Below are 18,435 nucleotides of genomic sequence, written 5' to 3'. Positions count from 1 at the left end.
GAAATGCAAAAAAGCAAAATGGCTGTCTGAGGAGGTGTTACAAATATCTGTGAAAAGAAGAGAAGTGAAAAACAAAGGAGAAAAGGAAAGATACAAGCTTCTGAATGCAGAGTTCCAAAGAATAGCAAGGAGAGATAAGAAATTCTTCCTTATCGATCAGTAAAGCAACACATCTGTTAAGCAAATAGACATGCAATTCTTTTTGCCCCTAAAATGTATCTTATTAAAGTCAGAATGCTGTAATTAAAAATTCCTTGAAATAATTAATTTCCTTTGTATGGTTATCTTACTAATTTGACGTACCATTAGTTTTATGTGTTTCTGTATTTGTTTGTGTTTAGTTTGAGTTTGCTTTTTTCATTCCTGTAAACTTAAATTCACTTTGAAACATGTTAAATCATTGTATGATTCACAGAGACTCACTGCTTCCATCTCTATTCTTCTCACCTGGTCCTACTTCCTGCCACTGCAACTGCCCCCTCTAGGAAACCATTTTTATTAATTCCTTTTTTTTTGGATGGGGGTGAAGAAATATTTTCTGCATTTGTTAGACACACAGTATATCAATTTATGTGATTTAGTAAGTTATTTCCTTATTATAAAGACAAGATACAAAGAAAAATCTGCATTTTTGAAACTATAGGTGTTAGTTGTATATAGAACATAACTGAAGTATGAACAAATATGGAAATATTCCTTCTAAGAACATAATGGCAAGGGCATCTTTCATTCCTACATGACTTCATTAAGGGACTTCTTCCTCATACCAGCAACATACTGAATAGTAGAACTAACCACATACAAATTCAGCAGGTAATAACCTGAAACCAAACTCACTTGATTAATGTGCCATACTTACTGTCCCTGTACTTTGCACTTTTAGTTCAAGCACAAATAAAGAACATAGCTCAAGTAAGATAGCTTCTAAGAAGGCTAGAACTACACTTGGTGACTTGAATCCGCCTGTGTCCACGATCGTTTCTTTTTATAAATGTATATATTTTATGGAAGTGTGGTTGACTTACAGTGTTTCAGATGCACAACAAGTTGACTTAGTTATACACATATTTATTTTTGTGTATGTATATGTATGTATGTATATGTATAAAACGAGCATGCTTCTAAATAACAAGGAACCTGGTATGATGGAGAACTAAACACGAGAGGTGGTTTCCCAAATTTTTGAATGGTAGAAATTAATGGCTCCTGTAGAATATCATGGAATGGAAAATTTTCTCTCAGTGTTACTGAGTTTTTGTTTCTTTGACATGACAGAATGGTGAGCTGGGGCATATTCAAATGGATTAAAAAAATACGTGATAAGTTTTCACTCACATGTGTTGGAGGCTGATACCACTGCTAGTATCCGTGGTCACATTTTCATGAAGTTATTATATATCTATGGCTTTGGGAATGCAGACTTATATTTAAAACTCTCTCACCCATGATAGCGATCTTCTCACTTGTTTTACTAAAAAATTTTCTCTTCCTCTACACTTTTAAGATTCTGGTTTGTTCAGTGTTTATGTTAAAGGCCAGAAGATCCCAAAAAAGAGAAAAACAGCTATCAAAAATTCTTATTTATTTTATAGCTTTTGTGGCTTTTAAGACCTTCCTTTGTTTTGAGTAAGTACCAATATATTTCTACTGATTACACTTCAGATCCGCAAGGCTTCAACCCATTTGTGAGTGGAAAACAGTGAGATGACATTATCTGAAATTAAGCAGAAAATCAGATATGTCATATCCCTTCATGGGATGTCAGGTAAGAGGAAACAGGAGAAGTTACAGAAAATGGGAGCATAGTCTTAATTTGCAGGGGTTTTAAGATTCCTTTTAAGAGTATTTTGTAATGGAGAGCTATTCTGATTGGGGGAAAAAACTGCTATAAAGAATTATAGAATAAATCAACTATATTCAAATTAAAAATATTTATAGAATGTTACATTTATCAAATAATTTATAGAGTCAAGATTAATACTTTCATTTAACAAATGAGATATCTAAGCTGCAGTATCTTGTTCTTTTTGTGGAGAGTGTTAGTGAATGCATACTCAGTCGTGTCTGACTCTTTGTGACCCCTTGGACTGTAACCCGCCAGGCTCCTCTGTCCATACGGTTTCCCAATACTGGAGTGGGTGCCATTTCCTTCTCCAGGGAATTCTTATTTTGTGTATTATCTTTGTTGGGTGTGTGTGTGGGGTGTGTCTGTGTGTGTGCACGCGTGTGTGATTTTATTTCATTTCTTAAACACAAAAGGTTAAGATTCTTTTTTATATCACTCATGATAAATTATTGTTTCTTCATAAAGAAACTTCTCATTTGTTAGCATATATGTGCTTTTCATAATAACATACATTTTGTTAAATTTGAAACACTTTATTTTGCTTGTTTTTTTGTCTGTCATAACAGGGGGACCTGGACGATCTACCATGCCAACCCCAGGGAACACTGCAGCTTTTCGTGCTTCCCTCTGGACCAATATGGAGAAACTTGTGGATCATATTTTTACTGTTTGTGGTCAGGTAAGTATTTGAAAGAGTGAAAAATAGCATGAATTATGGGTTAGCGTGCTATGTGCTTAGTTGTGTCCGACTGTTTGCAACCCTTTGGATTACAGTGCAGTAGGCTCCTCTGTCCACAGGAGGTTTTTTTTCAGTCAAGAATACTGGATTGCGTTGCCATTTCCTCCTTCAGGGATCTTCCTGACCCAGGGGTTGAACCTGAGTCTCCTGTGTCTCCTGCACTTGCAGGCAGAATCTGCCTGCTGAGCTGTGGGTTAGTTCTTAGTTATTCAAAGTTGTGTGATCTTGGGCAGCTTTCTTAAAATCTCTGAAAGTTCAAAATACCTCCTTAACTAATTATAATGTATGTAAGGGCTCTAGCAAAATGCCTTTTCCCTTCCCTTACTGTTTCTAGTACCTGTACTCTATGCTTGTTACATTTGAAAATACTGAGTTATGTATGTTTTCCCTCTTTTCCTTCCTTTTAGGTGCAACATCTACAAAAAATATTAGCCAAGAAGAGGGATCCTGTCTCTCACATTTGTTTCATTGAAGAAATAGTTAAGGTATGTCTAAATGAAAGTATTTTTGTCTCTTTATTAAGGAATACTGGAAGACAATGAGCCAGTATTATTTGTATTCCTGTCTTACAGAGAGACTACACGTCAGATGGGGGCACATGAACACATGTGGCTGATTTTATGTCAATGTATGGCAAAAAACACCACAATATTGTAAAGTACTTAGCCTCCAATTAAATTAATTAATTAATTAAAAAGTTTTCAAAGTCCTGATAGAGACTAAGATGAAAATTTTTGGTGTATGAGAGATTTAATTAGAGGTTATTAAACTGTCATATAATGCCTTCTCTGAATATGGTATGATCCATTCAGTTGTTAGTTTTTCCTATAAAGCACATTAATGTATTATATTTTCATATTGTAAAGTTTCCTCTGTCAGTTATCAATCTCCTGGGCTATAGACATCAGTTGTAACAAATGCACCACACCAATGCAGGATGCATAAGGCATTATGCAAATATGTAATTTCCTGTCTCTACCATTATTATTCATTATTGTTCATTACTGTTGTTCATTGTTCAGTTGCTAAGTCATGTCTGACTCTTTGCAACCCCATGAACTACAGCACGCCAGGCTTCCCTGTTCTTCACTATCTCCCTGAGTTTGCTCAAACTCATGTTCATTGAGTCCGTGATGCCATCCAACCATCTCACTCTCTGTTGCCTTCTTTTCCTCTTGCCTTCAGTCTTTCCCAGCATCAGGGTCTTTTCCAGTGAGTCAGGTCTTCGTATCAAGTGGCCAAATTATTGGAGCTTCAGCTTCAGCATTAGTTCTTCCAATGAATATTCAGGATTGATTTCCTTTAGGATTGACTGGTTTGATCTCTTTGCTGTCCAAGGGACTCTCAAGAGTCTTCTCCAGCACAGCAGTTGAAAGCATCAATTCTTTGGTGCTCAGCCTTCTTTATGGCTCAACTCTCCCCTCTGTACATGATTACTGCAAACCATAGCTTTGAATACAGACCTTTGTTGGATAAGTGATGTCTCTGCTTTTGAATACGCTGTCTAGGTTTGTCGCAGCTTTTCTTCCAAGGAGCAAGCATCATTTTTTTAAAAAAAATAATTTTTTTTTTAAATTTTTGGCTGTGCTAGGTCTTTATTGCTGCACAGGCTTTCCTCTAGTTGTGGCGAGCGGGGGCTACTCTCCTGTGATGCAGTGAGCTGCTCATTGCAGTGGCTCCTCTTGTGGAGCACGGGTTCTAGGCACATGCGCTTCAGTTGTTGAAGCTCCCATACTCTAGAGCACAAGCTTAGTAGTTGTGGCACAGGTCCAACTGCATGTGAGATCTTCCCGGATCAGGGATTGAACCTGTATCTCCTGCTTTGGCAGGCACATTCTTTACCACTGAGCTACCAGGGAAGCCCAGCAAGCATCCTTTAATTTCATGGCTGCCATCACCATCCACAGTGATTTTGGAGCCCAAGAAAAAAAAATCTGTCAGTATTTCCACTTTTTCCCTATCTATTTTGCCATGAAGTGATGGGACCAGATGCCGTGATCTTTGTTTTTTTAATGTTGAGGGTTTTTTTTTCATTTATTTTTATTAGTTGGAGGCTAATTACTTTACAGTATTGTAGTGGTTTTTGTCATACATTGACATGAATCAGCCATGGATTTACATGTATTCCCCATCCCGATCCCCCCTCCCACCTCTCTCTCCACCCGAATGTTGAGTTTTAAGCCACCTTTGTCACTCTTCTCTTTCACCTTCATCAAGAGTCTCTTTAGTCCCTCTTTGCTTTCTACCATTAAAGTGGTATCATCTGCATATATGAGGTTGTTGATATTTCTTCCTGCAGTCTTGATTCCAGCTTGTGAGTCATCCAACCTGGCATTTCACGCAGTGTACTCTGCATGTACATTAAATAAGCAGGATGACAGTATACGGCCTTGATGTATACCGTCCCCAATTTTGAACCAGTCCATTGTTCCATGTCCAGTTCTAACTGGTGCTTCTTGTCCTGCATATATGTTTCTCAAGAGACAGGTAAGGTGGTCTGGTATTCCCATTTCTTTAAGAATCTCCCACAGCTTGTTGCAATCCACATAGTCAAAGGCTTTAGTGTAGTCAATGAAGCAGAAATAGATGTTTTTTGCTTTTTTATGATCTAGTGGGTGTATAGTATCATACAAAAAAGGTACACTTAAAAATACTCAGTGCTGCAACTTTGCATCCTTTCCACACTTCTCTCTTAACCCCTGACAACCACTGATTTTTTTTTCTGTCTTTAGAGTTTTATCTTTTATAGAATATCATATAATTGGAATCATACAGTAGGTTGCCTTTTCATACTGGTTTCTGTTAGTAATATGCACTTAAGGTTTCTTCATGTCTTTGTTGCTTGATTGCTCATTTCTTTTAGTCACTGAATAATATTTTACTTTGTACATAGACCTAGTTTATTTACCCATTCACCTATTGAAGGACGTGTTGTCGCTTCCATTTTTTTTGACAATTATGATTTAAATTGTTATAAGCCTTCATGTGCAGATTTTTGTGTGCATATAAACTTTTAGCTGATTTGAGTAAATACCAAAGCACATGATTGCTGTATATTATAGTATTTTTAGCTTTGTAAGAAACTGCCAAACTATCTGTCATTGTGGCTGTATTATTTTACATACCTATTAGCAAAGAAACAAAGTTCCTATTGCTCCACATCTTCGTCAGCATTTGATATTGTCAGTGTTTTGGATTTTAGCTATTTTAGTAGGTGTGTAGTGGTATGCCACTGATTGATTTTATATTTCCTATGAATTTTAAAAAGATTATATTTATAGGAAAAACTTGATTAGTTAAGTTTCTAAGACTTTATATGAAGAAAAATGAACTGCCTTGCCATGTTCATTATTGAAAATTTATCTCTTATAGTCAATACAAGTGGTTAAAAAATCTTAAAATTTTCTAAAATAATTTTTATTGAATTAAGTATAGTTTTTTTTTTTAAATAATTTGAGTAGCCAGATATTTAAAGGTTACCTTTCTGAACATCTAGTCAAATAATGTTAAAGGCAGGATAGTACAGTAATTAAGAACTGGGTCCTTGGACTTTAGTATCAGACAGAACTAAGATTTCCTTTGTTGATTATGCTACTTTGGGTAGGTCTTATAATGTTTCAGAATGTCAGATATCAAATGAGGGTGATAATATTACCCATTGAGCTGAAGTTTTCTGAGGGAAAATTAGATAAGGTAGACTTAATTCAGAGATTGGCTCAATAATTTGCTATCCTGATTATTATTTCAGTCTTTTTTAAACTCTAAAAGTTAAATTATTTAGAGGTTAGACATTTCCTATGTGCATGGTAACAAAGAATTCTAGTGTGCAAGAAGGTCAGTTTTTTTTTTTAACAGTTCTGATAACATGATATGCAAGTATATTAGTTTATGCTGAGTGTCAGAAATTTAAGAAATATTGCTTCCTTAAATAAGACAATAGCAAGGATTCACTATAAATGTGTCATGATTACATGCCTCACTTTACTAAAGAATCACGACTTTATGATCTAGCATTTGGTAATTCTGTAGTTGTAGAAAGAGTGGTGATGATTTTCCTTCATTCAGTTCTGTGAGATATTGTGAGAATTATTAAATTGTTTATATTTTATTAGGCAAAAAAAACAAAAAAGGGTTTACTTTTAAAACTTTAAGTTTTGAAGGTAATATTGCCAAATGTGCTTTGTTGTTTGCTATGCTATCTGATTTCAGTTGATAGACCTGTACATAGTTTCTGGAATGCTTTATTAGTTCAGAACGTTTTGCAGTAAATGTTCATCATGCTATAAATAATACATCATAGTGTCAAAAAGGGCATAAACATATTGAGTATAAAATAAAATTGGGCCAATTATATCAGGTATAACGAATCTTAAGAATATATAGTTAATGTAGAGCCTTTTGAATACTTTTGCTTAATTAAGATAACTAATTCTGCTTTTGCTTAATTTAATGAATGTTCTGGTTAACTTGTAAAATTAGCCTGTTAATTTCAGTTCATTCTATAAATTTGAAAAGACATTTATACTTACAGTTGTATTAATTATTTATGACTTAATTGTGGAAAATACTTCTTTCCTCTTATTATTTTTATTTCCAAAGGTTAGTTGAATGGATATATCTTCTCAGTTCAAGTAAGACTTCTAGACTGTTGATTAGACATCAAAAATCCAATTTTGGCAACTTTTTAAAAACTTTTAAAACTTTTAAAGTTAAAAAGTTCTAGTATCACTATATACTCATCAATATATGTAGCACTTTGTTTGAAAGTGAGTGTACCAAGATATTGACAAATTATTCAGGATCCAAACAGTAGCAAACAGGTTGCAGGTTCTTATCTGCAGTATTAAACCAGTTTAGCTGTGTGTGGGGGTGTAGGTATGACACCTTCATTTTCTAAGCCAGCATTTTTTTAAATCATTGAACAGAATCTTGTCATCCTGTGTGTAGGATGCATTAGGCTATATTTGGAATGTATTCAGCATTTTTAGCAGCTGTAGTACTAACAAGGATTTTAACTATGAAAAAGAATGTTTTCTTTTGCCCTTTTTAATGTATTAAATGATTTGATAATAGCATTTAAGGCTCAAAAAAATTTTGGGACACCCAAATATGAAATATTTTAGAGAGAAAAATGAGCAAAATGTTTAACTCATTTATCAATGGCATCCCAATTTGATTAAAAAAACAGGTGGCAGTAAGCCAATTTACATGTCTAAGTCATTTATTATCAATAAATACTCTTATCTGTAAAGGTTTAGAAGAGTTTTGCTTTACTAGCTTGAGGATGAGTTATTTTTTATTTATTTATTTTTTCATGATATAAATATATTTTGTTTTTACTTTTTAAAAAATTTATTTTAATTGGAGGCTAATTACTTTACAATATTGTGGTGGTTTTAGCCATACATTCACATGAATCAACCATACATTTACATGAATCAGCCATGGGTGTACATGTGTTCCCCGTGTTGACCTTTCCTCCCACCTCCCTCCCCATCCCATCCCTTCGGGTCATCCCAGTGCACCAGCCCTGAGCACCCTGTCTTATGCATCAAACCTGGACTGGCGATCTGTTTCACATATGATAATATACATGTTTCAATGCTATTCTCTCAAATCATTCTACCCTCGCCTTCTCCCACAGAGTCCAGAAGTCTGTTCTTTGCATCTGCATCTCTTTTGCTGTCTTGCATATAGGGTCATCATTACCATCTTCTAAATTCCTTATATATGTGTTAATATACTGTATTGGTGTTTTTCTTTCTGAATTACCTCACTCTGTATGATAGGCTCCAGTTTCATCCACCTCATTAGAACTGATTTGAATGTATTCTTTTTAATGGCTGAGTAATATTCCATTGTGTATATGTACCACAGCTTTCTTATCCATTCATCTGCTGATGGACATCTAGGCTGCTTCCATGGAAGACGAGTTATTTTTAAGAGCCCTCTCCCTGCTAAAATAAATTTTAGGTGTTAGAAAAGCATAACTTTTAATGCTTTTGGCCCTGCCAAAAGTAAGAGAATCTCTGAGGGGCATATGCATATACAGATACACATAAGCAGATAAAGTAGTTGAAACTGTAGTGGAGATGTGTGAGCTCTAAGTCATTGCAAATGCTGAAGTTGCTCTGCAGTCAAATGTTCATGTCAGTGATGGGGTCAGTCCACTAAGCTCTGGGTCTCTAGCATGGTGGGAGAATGAACCTTGCATTAAAGCTCCTGAGATCTTGAGACATGTGACTGTGGCTAACATGTTCCTTGGTTGGTAACAGTACCTACTCTCACATAAAGCAAGTGCAGATCCTCTGTAGAGGAAAGCATTTCTAGTTTTAGCTGTCAGAATTCTCCACATGTTAAGGTCATCCAACTATGAACTCATAGTTGATAATCACCAGTCATATAAATAGACTAGAATCTGTGATTGAGAGTTAGCAGGAAAAATAAACACAATTCAAAACAGGTTTTAGACTCCTAAAGAACTTCTCAAGGATGCTATGGACTTCAGATGTTAGAATTAATTGATAAAGAATCTAGAATACCTGCATAGGTTTTAGAAGTAAAGATGGAATAAAAAAATGAGAAGTGGCCATTAAGAAATGATCAGGTAGGAGGACAAGTATTCTTTGTGCTCTCACTGCTTCTGCTTAACATTTTCTTAACTAGTGTAATGATAAAGAAAAAGAAATAAAAACTTCCAGTTTGGAAGTGAAAAGTTAAAATGGTTTTTGTCATTTAAGTACATATCTAAAAGTTGAAAGACCTAAACATACCATGTGTTGGTGAGGATATGGAGCAATCGTAACTCTCATATACTGCTGAAGGAAAATGTAAAATTTTAGAAAATTTTACATTTAGAAAACCACTTTAGAAAACAATTTGTCTTTTCCTTAAAAAGTTAAACATACATGTATTATATGACTTAGCAATATGCTCCTAGTTATTAATCCAAGAGAAATGAAAGAATATATCCAAAGACTTGTAGGCAAATGTCCATAGAGCTGTCTTCTCCTTGTGTCTTTACATCATTTTCCTTCTGTATGTGTCTGTGTTTCAGATTTCCTCTTCTTATAAGGACACCCTAATGACTCTGTTTTAACTTAATTACTTCTTTAAAGACCCAATCTCCAAATATGATTACGTTTTCATGTATGGGTGGTTTCAGTTAGGACTTCAACATATGAATTTTGTCAAGACTAAATAGCCTACAGCAATAATTTACATTGATGCCAGTGAAAATGGAGACAGTTGCATTGATTTGAGAATTATTCAGGAGATAATACCGACGCATCTTAGTCATAGATTAGAAGTGGTGAGATAGAGAAGGAGGAAGATATGTTCGGTATTCAGGTGCTCATGGCACATTCAAGGGAAGATTCAGTTAGACAATTTAATATAGAGTCTGGAACTCAGAAGAGGCATCCACTGGAGACATAAATTTGGGAGATGTACCTGCTTATTTAACTTATATGCAGAGTTACATCACGAGAAATGATGGGCTGGATGAAGCACAAGCTCGAATCAAGATTGCTGGGAAAACTCAATAACCTCAGATATGCAGATGATGCCACCCTTATGGCAGAAAGTGAAGAAGAACTAAAGATCCTCTTAACGAGAGTGCAAGAGGAGAGTGAAAGTGTTGGCTTAAAACTCAACATTCTAAAAACTAAGAGCATGGCATCTGGTCCCATCACTTCATGGCAAATAGATGGAGAAATGATGGAAACAGTGGCTGACTTTATTTTTTTGGGCTCCAAAATCACTGCAGATGGTGACTGCAGCCATGAAATTAAAAGACGCTTACTCCTTGGAAGAAAACCTAGACCATCCTAGACCAACCTAGACAGCATGTTAAAAAGCAAAGACATTACTTTGCCAACAAAGTTCCATCTAGTCAAAGCTATCGTTTTTCCAGTAGTCATGTATGGATGTGAGAGTTAGGCTATAAAGAAAGCTGAGTGCTGAAGAATTGACACTTTTGAACTGTGGTGTTGGAGAAGGCTCTTGAAAGTCCCTTGGACTGCAAGGAGATCCAACCAGTCCATCCTAAAGGAGATCAGTCCTGAATATTCATTGGAAAGACTGATGTTGATGCTGAAACTCCAGTGCTTTGGCCACCTGATGCGAAGAACTGACTCACTGGAAAAGACCCTGATGATGGGAAAGATTGAAGGCAGGAGGAGAAGGGGATGGCAGAGGATGAGATGGTTGGATGGCTCACATCAGTTTGAGTAAGCTCTGGGAGTTGGTGATGGACAGGGAAGCCTGGTGTGCTGCAATCCATGGGTTCACGAAGAGTCAGATACGACTGAGTGACTGAACTGAACTAAACGTCATAGATGATGGTCAAAGCCATAGTAATAGGTAGAATTGTCTATGGAGAGAAAAGAAAGTACCTTGAAAATGCAATGTATAAAATTTATATAGAGCTCTGTTTTTTCCAAAGTGTGTATGCAGTTTTACATGGAAAAAGACAGTTATAATTTCTACCCATCCTTTTTTTAAGTTTCATCCTTTAAACTATTTTTTGTACATTTTATATTGCACATATTTTATTAATATAGTAGTATTTATTTATAATTTTGGAGAAGAAAATGTCAACCCACTTCAGTATTCTTGGCTAGGAAATTCCATGAACAAGAGAGCCTGGTGGGCTATAGTGCATGGGGTCGCAAAGAATTGGACATGATGTGGTCACTAAACAGCAACAACAGATATATAATTTTAAACAAATAAGTAAACATATATTAGAATGTGTATTTAAAAATATTTACATTCACTAAGTTTAGGAAACATTGTAACAGAAGAGGCCACAGGGAGTACCTCAAGAGAATGAAGTCAAATGGAATATGATAAAGGAAGCCAAGGGAAAAGTTTGAAGGAGAATATGGTTCATACTAAATCTAATTTGACTGACAGTCTATTTAAACACCGGTTCACCATGCATTCTCAACAAGGGCAGTATTGACCCCAAGAGGAAGAAATGGTTCTGTTTTTTGGGGAAAAGGATAAACACAATCATATATTACAATGGTTTTGAGTGCCCTCCAGAGTTCAATTCTACTGCACCAAATCTTATTCCTTAGTATTTAGTATCTGTCATTAGGGAAAGACTAAGTTAAATTTAAATTAAGTTCAATTACATTGTATAATTATTTTAGTATAATATATATTACATATGTATAATTAGTTTCCATTTTGGAGGGGAAATAATGAAAAGAAAGGTTGAGAAACACTACAGTAAACTATGTGGAAAGGGTTTTAAAACCCTTTATTTTATTTTATTTTTAGCTCCTATAACTTTAAAACTCTTTAACTTGATGATCTCTAGGGGAAAAGTGTGGGATAAGGGATTTGAATTTGAATTTGAAGAGGAACTTTAAGTTTTTGCCATGTGTATTTCAGTACTGAATTTTTTACATCAAGGATTTATTCTTGCCTTTAGAATTAAGTTCAGTTCAGTTCAGTCGCTTAGTCATGTCCAACTCTTTGCAACCCCATGAGTCGCAGCACACCAGGCCTCCCTGTCCATCACCAACTCCCGGAGTTTAAGTTAGATTATCATAATTACTCCTCCAAAAAATTAAAAAGAATAAAGGAAGCATCATGTTTAAGCCTGTCACCCAGAGATAACTTATGTTAACATTTTGTGTATGTTTTTTGTATTTAGCTCTACATTTTCATACATTTTAACAAGTCCTATCTGTTCAGTCATCAGAAGTTAACTGAAATCTGTTTACTTTTCACTTCTCCCACTGCCACCTTATCTAAGCCCCCATTTCTTAAAACAGCAAGTAGATTGTACCACAAATACTCTTTTATTTTAGAACAATATGCATATAAAAGCCAACATTTTGATTTTAAGTGGAATTCTTTTGGTTGCATAGGTGTTCTCATTTTGCTTTTTGGTGTTCATCTTAAAGTCCCTACTGAATTTCTATACCTTCTTTTTTTGTAATCAGAGCAAAATGTTGCTTCCCGAAGGCTCTTTTCCAGTAAATATAACTTTTTTCTTTGCTTTATATTTGCTTCTCTAGGCTCCCTCTGCTTTCACCCAGAAGATGGTTAAGAGCTAATATAAAACTCATATCTGTTTGGTTTTTTTAATCGAGTCTTCAGGCTTTCTTACAACATGATCTCTCCACAGAAATCTCTGGCACAGACTTGTTGCCAAACCTTTGACTTCCTCTTGTCCTTTGATTATAACTTAATTACCCCTGGTTCCCTCTTACCTTGTCTCATCCAGTTCATCCGTCCGTCTGTCCTAAGTCGCTTCAGTCGTGTCTGACTCTTTGTGACCCTATGGACTATAGTTTACTGTCTTAAAAAAATCTCCCTGAATTGTTCCTTGCCTTCCCTTTCTGTACCAAAGATTGTATCATCTTCTTTGAATTGTATTAGGTTGTTGGTTGTATCTTCTCTTTTCTCAGATTTGTCCCTCTACTTTTGTTTGCGTTCTACATTTTATCTGTGTCTGGGGCATTCTCTGCTTTCTCCAATATCCACCTTTCCCACTTACGTCCTTCCAAGGACCTACCATCTAAACCCAAAACCGGAGCAAAATCTTTGGTCCTCTACCTCTCTGTAAGCATTTCTTCCCATCATGCCAAGATTTCCATCAACTACTTGGTATCTCTATTTCTTACTTGTTTTGTTCCAAACCATTGAAATCAAGCTTCTGCTCCACTGAAACAATTCTTACTAAAAGAATTATAATGCCCCAACTATCAGATCCTTATGCTCACTCCACTTTATTCCTTTGAGGTAGTAATGACTTCTGCTTTCCCCTTTCACAAATAGTGCATCTTTTCAGAATCCTTCATCAGTTCGTCTACCTCCACCTGCCCTTCTTTTAAAAACATTTTATTATTAACATTTCAAACAAAAGCTAAAATAGAACCAAAAATAGGGCAGTGACTCCCTATGTATCCATCATTCAGTTTCATCAATCACTAACTTGTGCCCGAGCTCTACCCACTTCTCTTTCCCCACTCTAAATTATTTATTTCCCAACCTTTAAGTAGTCTTGTTCCTCTGGGTCCTTTCCTTTTCTTCTTTTGCCATATACAATCTATAGAAAAGTTCACACATTCTAATAGTTTCTACCACCTTCAAATGGTGATAACACCTAAATTTCTTTCTCCAGCTTAGATTTTATTCTTAAGCAAGAGTTGTATCTTTTCCATGTCCTAGATCATCTTCACTCAGATGCCCCACAGGTTCTATCAGTAGAGGTGGTAGAGTCTGGATTTGAACTTTAATACCCTACTTTCAGGCTTCCTCTTCTTGACCACTGCTCTGTTCCTTTATTTAAATGGGAAAATGTAATTATGATGGGGAATATGGGGTGCAATAGATATATTTAATAGAGCACACCAAAACATAGGGTAACCAAGAGAAATGATACCTAAATTAACTGATGAAGGTTCTAGTTTAAAGGCTAATAACTGGGAGAAACTACAAAAGAACCTTCAAGAACCTGAAAGAATTGGAGTGTGGTTGAATCTTTGATCTCAGTGGGGTGTAACAAGAGAAATAGACTGGGACAATTGAAAGGTTATTGTTGGCCCATGAAAAGACGCCGGGATTCTTGGCCTCCGGAAGAGAAAAATTAAATCCGGGATCAGAAACGAAGCTTGATCACTCAGAGCTTTTGTGCAATAGAGTTTTATTAAAGATAAAAGGGATAGAGAAAGCTTCTGACATAGACATCAGAAGGGGGCAGAAAGAGTGCCCCCTTGCTAGTATTAGCAATGGAGTTATATACTCTCCAATTAGTTATTACAGTGAGTCAAAAGAATGTCCGGAGGTTGCAAAGAGACCCACTCCCACAATCCACATTTCAAGATAACAGGATTAGCCAGAAGGCCCTCAGGAAGGAGAAACTGTCCTCAAGCAGGATACATCCCTGCTATATAATCCTTAGTCCAAACCCAGTTGTTAGTTGTGTAATCATCAGTTCCAGGCTTACAGACAAAAAGCTTTTATGTGACTAAGACTAAGGAAAGTAGAGGGAGAAAAAAAAAAAGTTTGTCCTTTTCTCCTCCTTGAGAATTCCAGACCCCTCTTCCCTTGGGGACCCTTGGACTTCTTATCAACCTACCTAGGAATTGACTCTTTCACAATCATACCATATAAGGTTTTGGAAGTCAAGTTAAAGGCGACTAATACTTTAATAGGAGCTTCCCAGGTGGCACTAGTGGTAAAGAACTCACCTGCCAATGCAGGAGACATGAGAGACGTGAGTTTGATCCCTGGGTCAGGAAGATCCCCTGGAGGAGGGCATGGCAACCCACTCTAGTGTTCTTGGCTGGAGAATCCCATGGATAGAGGATTCTGGCAGGCTGCAGCCCATGGGGTTGCACAGAATCGGACATGACTGACTGAACTGACTTAGCACACACAACACTCAACCAAACAGACTTTAGATCAAATCCCAGCTCTACCACTTTCTGTGTAATTCTAAGCAAGTCACGTTTTCTCTTTTACCTTTATTTTTACTCTGAAAAGGGACATAAAAATGTCATCCACTCATTCTCAAAATAAATATTTATTGTGTGTCTTTATGTCCAGGTCACATTCTCAATGTTATAATTAGAGTGGTAAAAAAGACAAAATGAGACCTCTACTATTGTGGAGCTTATACTCTAGTGGTTGTTGTAAGATTTAAGTGAGATAACATTCAGCAATGCCTGTTACATAATGGGTATTCAGAAAACATTAATTTCTTAGCCAAGGTTCACACACATTCTAAGTATGGACACTTTGAGTTCTCTGAATAAGTTAAAAGTACATACTTTCTGGCTTTGAAGTTTTAAGTGAATTGCCACTAAAAAGGAAGAAGTAGCCAGATTATCTGGGACCCTATGTTTTCTTTTAAAATGGCATGTCTATGTCTTAGAATTTTCTTGTTTACTTTGGCAATTCTAAAAAGCCTTGAAGATTTCCTGTTATTTCTAGGAATCTATTTCAGTAATTCTGTAGAATTATAGAGATGAGTTGCCTCAAAGAAATTTATGGTTAGTTGTAGGAATAGATAATGACACATCCAAAATGAATAAATGAAAAGCCTCTAGAGAAGATAAAAGCAAACAAAAATAACCCACAGAACAAACTGAGAAAACAAAGGAAACACAATGAGATGATAAAAGCTGAAACAACCTATTAGTTAAACATATTTACCTATTAGTTAAACATATTTGGTTTGTAGTTTCCTTATTAAAAGACAAAACAATGTTTAAAAATAAAATAGATTTATAAGAGTCACACCAAAAAACAAACAACTTGAAAGAATAAAATAAATGGATTGATAAACATTTCTCAAATGAAAGCAATAGTGACAGTATTAATTTCAGATTAAAAAAAGACAAACAATGGTATGTAGAATAAAGAGGGTCACGCAAACTTTTTATTACTAGTCTCTTCTAGAAATGATGCTGGAAAATTGTATGTTCATGTGCAAAATAAAGAAATTAGACCCTTACCTTAAACTGTATTAAAACATCAATTCAAAATGAATTAAAACCCTACTGTATTAAAAAATGAATTCAAAATGAATTAAAACCCTAAATATAGGAACTAAAATTTTAAAACTCATAGTAGAAAACAGGGGGAAATCTTCATAACATTGCACTTGGCAGTGATTTAATGGATATAACACCAAAATCACAGGCTAGAAAAGCAAATATAGGACTACATCAAACTTTGAAACTTCTCTGTGACAAAGGAAACAATAGAATGAAAAGGCAACCCACGGAATGAGAGAAAATATTTGCAAGCTATATATTTCATAACGGATTGATGTTCATAATATATAAAGAACTCCTACAACTCAGCAGCAGTAACAAAAAACCAGGTAACTCAACTAAAAAAATGTGTGAAGGACTTGAATAGACATACAAATAGACATTTCTTCAAAGAAGACATGCAAATGACCAACAAGCAAATTAAAAGATCATCAGCACCACTGATCATCAGGAACTACAAATCAAAATCATGATGAGATATCACATGCACTGGTTAGCATGACTTTTCAAAACAGAAAACAAGTGTTGGTGAGGATGTGGAGAAATCAGAACCCTTGTACATCGTTATTAGGAATGTAAAATGGTGCAGCCGCTAAGAAAAACAGTTTAGAGTTTTCTCAAAAAAAGTAAAAATAGAATTAATGTATAATTCAGCAATCTCACTTCTGGAGATAGAGTTCCAAAAGAATTGTAAACAGGATCTTAAAGAGAGATTTACCCTGTCATGTTCATTGCAGCATTATTTGTAATAGCCAAGAGATAGAAGCAATCAAACTGTCTGACCTAAAGAGACAAAAGACCTATATATAGAAAGCTATAAAACACTGATGAAAGAAGTCAAAGATGACACAAATAGATGGAGAAATATACAGTGTTCATGGATCGGAAGAATCAATATAGTGAAAATGAGTATACTACCCAAAGCAATCTGTAGATTCAATGCAATCCCTATCAAGCCACCAACGGTATTTTTCACAGAACTAGAACAAATAATTTCACAATTTGTATGGAAATACAAAAAACCTCAAATAGCCAAAGCAATCTTGAGAAAGAAGAATGGTCCTGGAGGAATCAACCTGCCTGACTTCAGGCTTTACTACAAAGCCACAGTCATCAAGACAGTATGGTACTGGCACAAAGACAGAAATATAGATTAATGGAACAAAATAGAAAGCCCAGAGATAAATCCACACACCTATGGACACCTTATCTTTGACAAAGGAGGCAAGGATATACAATGGAAAAAAGACAACTTCTTTAACAAGTGGTGCTGAGAAAACTGGTCAACCACTTGTAAAAGATGAAACTAGAACACTTTCTAACACCATACACAAAATAAACTCAAAATGGATTAAAGATCTAAATGTAAGACCAGAAACTATAAAACTCCTAGAGGAGAACATAGGCAAAACACTCTCTGATGTAAATCATAGCAGGATCCTCTATGACCCACCTCCCAGAGTAATGGGAATAAAAGCAAAAATAAGCAAATTAATTAAACTTAATTAAACTTAAAAGCTTTTGCACAACAAAAGAAACTATAAGCAAGGTGAAAAGACAGCCTTCAGATCAGGAGAAAATAATAGCAAATGAAGCAACTGAAAAAGAATTAATCTCCAAAATATACAAGCATCTCCTGCAGCTCAATTACAGAAAAATAAATGACCCAGTCAAAAACTGGGCCAAAGAACTAAACAGACATTTCTCCAAAGAAGACACAGATGGCTAACAAACACATGAAAAGATGCTCAACTTCACTGATTATCAGAAATGCAAATCAAAACCACGATGAGGTACCATCTCAAGCGGTCAGAATGGCTGCTAACCAAAGGTCTACAAACAATAAATGCTAGAGAGGGCGTGAAGAAAAGGGAACCCTCTTACACTGTTGGTGGCAATGCAAACTAGTACAACCACCATGGGGAACAGTATGGAGATTCCTTAAAAAACTGGAAATAGAACTGCCATATGAAATCAAGAAAATTAGAGATACCAAGGGAACATTTCATGCAAAGATGGGCTCAATAAAGGACAGAAATGGTAGGGGCCTAACAGAAGCAGAAGATACTAAGAAGAGGTGGCAAGAATACAGAGAAGAACTGTACAAAAAAGATCTTCACAACCCAGATAATCACAATGGCGTGATCACTCACCTAGAGCCAGACATCCTGGAATGTGAAGTCAAGTGGGCCTTAGTAAGCATCACTACGAACAAAGCTAGTGGAAGTGATGGAATTCCAGTTGAGCTATTTCAAATCCTATAAGATGATGCTGTGAAAGTGCTGCACTCAATATGTCAGCAAATTTGGAAAACTCAGCAGTGG

The 18,435-nt window shown here is 35.7% G+C and overlaps 1 protein-coding gene across 1 annotated transcript in view; it reads left to right on the top strand.

Annotated features, from left to right (window-relative positions):
- COG5 (component of oligomeric golgi complex 5) overlaps positions 1–18,435 on the top strand; it is a 267,212-nt gene that overhangs the window by 154,708 nt on the left and 94,069 nt on the right. Inside the window, exons 9-10 of the mRNA XM_043463038.1 lie at positions 2,413–2,525; positions 2,993–3,070. Of these exons, the coding sequence (XP_043318973.1) occupies positions 2,413–2,525; positions 2,993–3,070 (191 nt within the window). The remainder of the gene's footprint in view (positions 1–2,412; positions 2,526–2,992; positions 3,071–18,435) is intronic.

The sequence above is a fragment of the Cervus canadensis genome, chromosome 3, assembly GCF_019320065.1.
Source record: "Cervus canadensis isolate Bull #8, Minnesota chromosome 3, ASM1932006v1, whole genome shotgun sequence".
Taxonomy (NCBI): domain Eukaryota; kingdom Metazoa; phylum Chordata; class Mammalia; order Artiodactyla; family Cervidae; genus Cervus; species Cervus canadensis.
The sequence above is the reverse complement of the archived record's forward strand: the minus strand, read 5'-3'. Positions and strand labels throughout refer to the sequence as shown.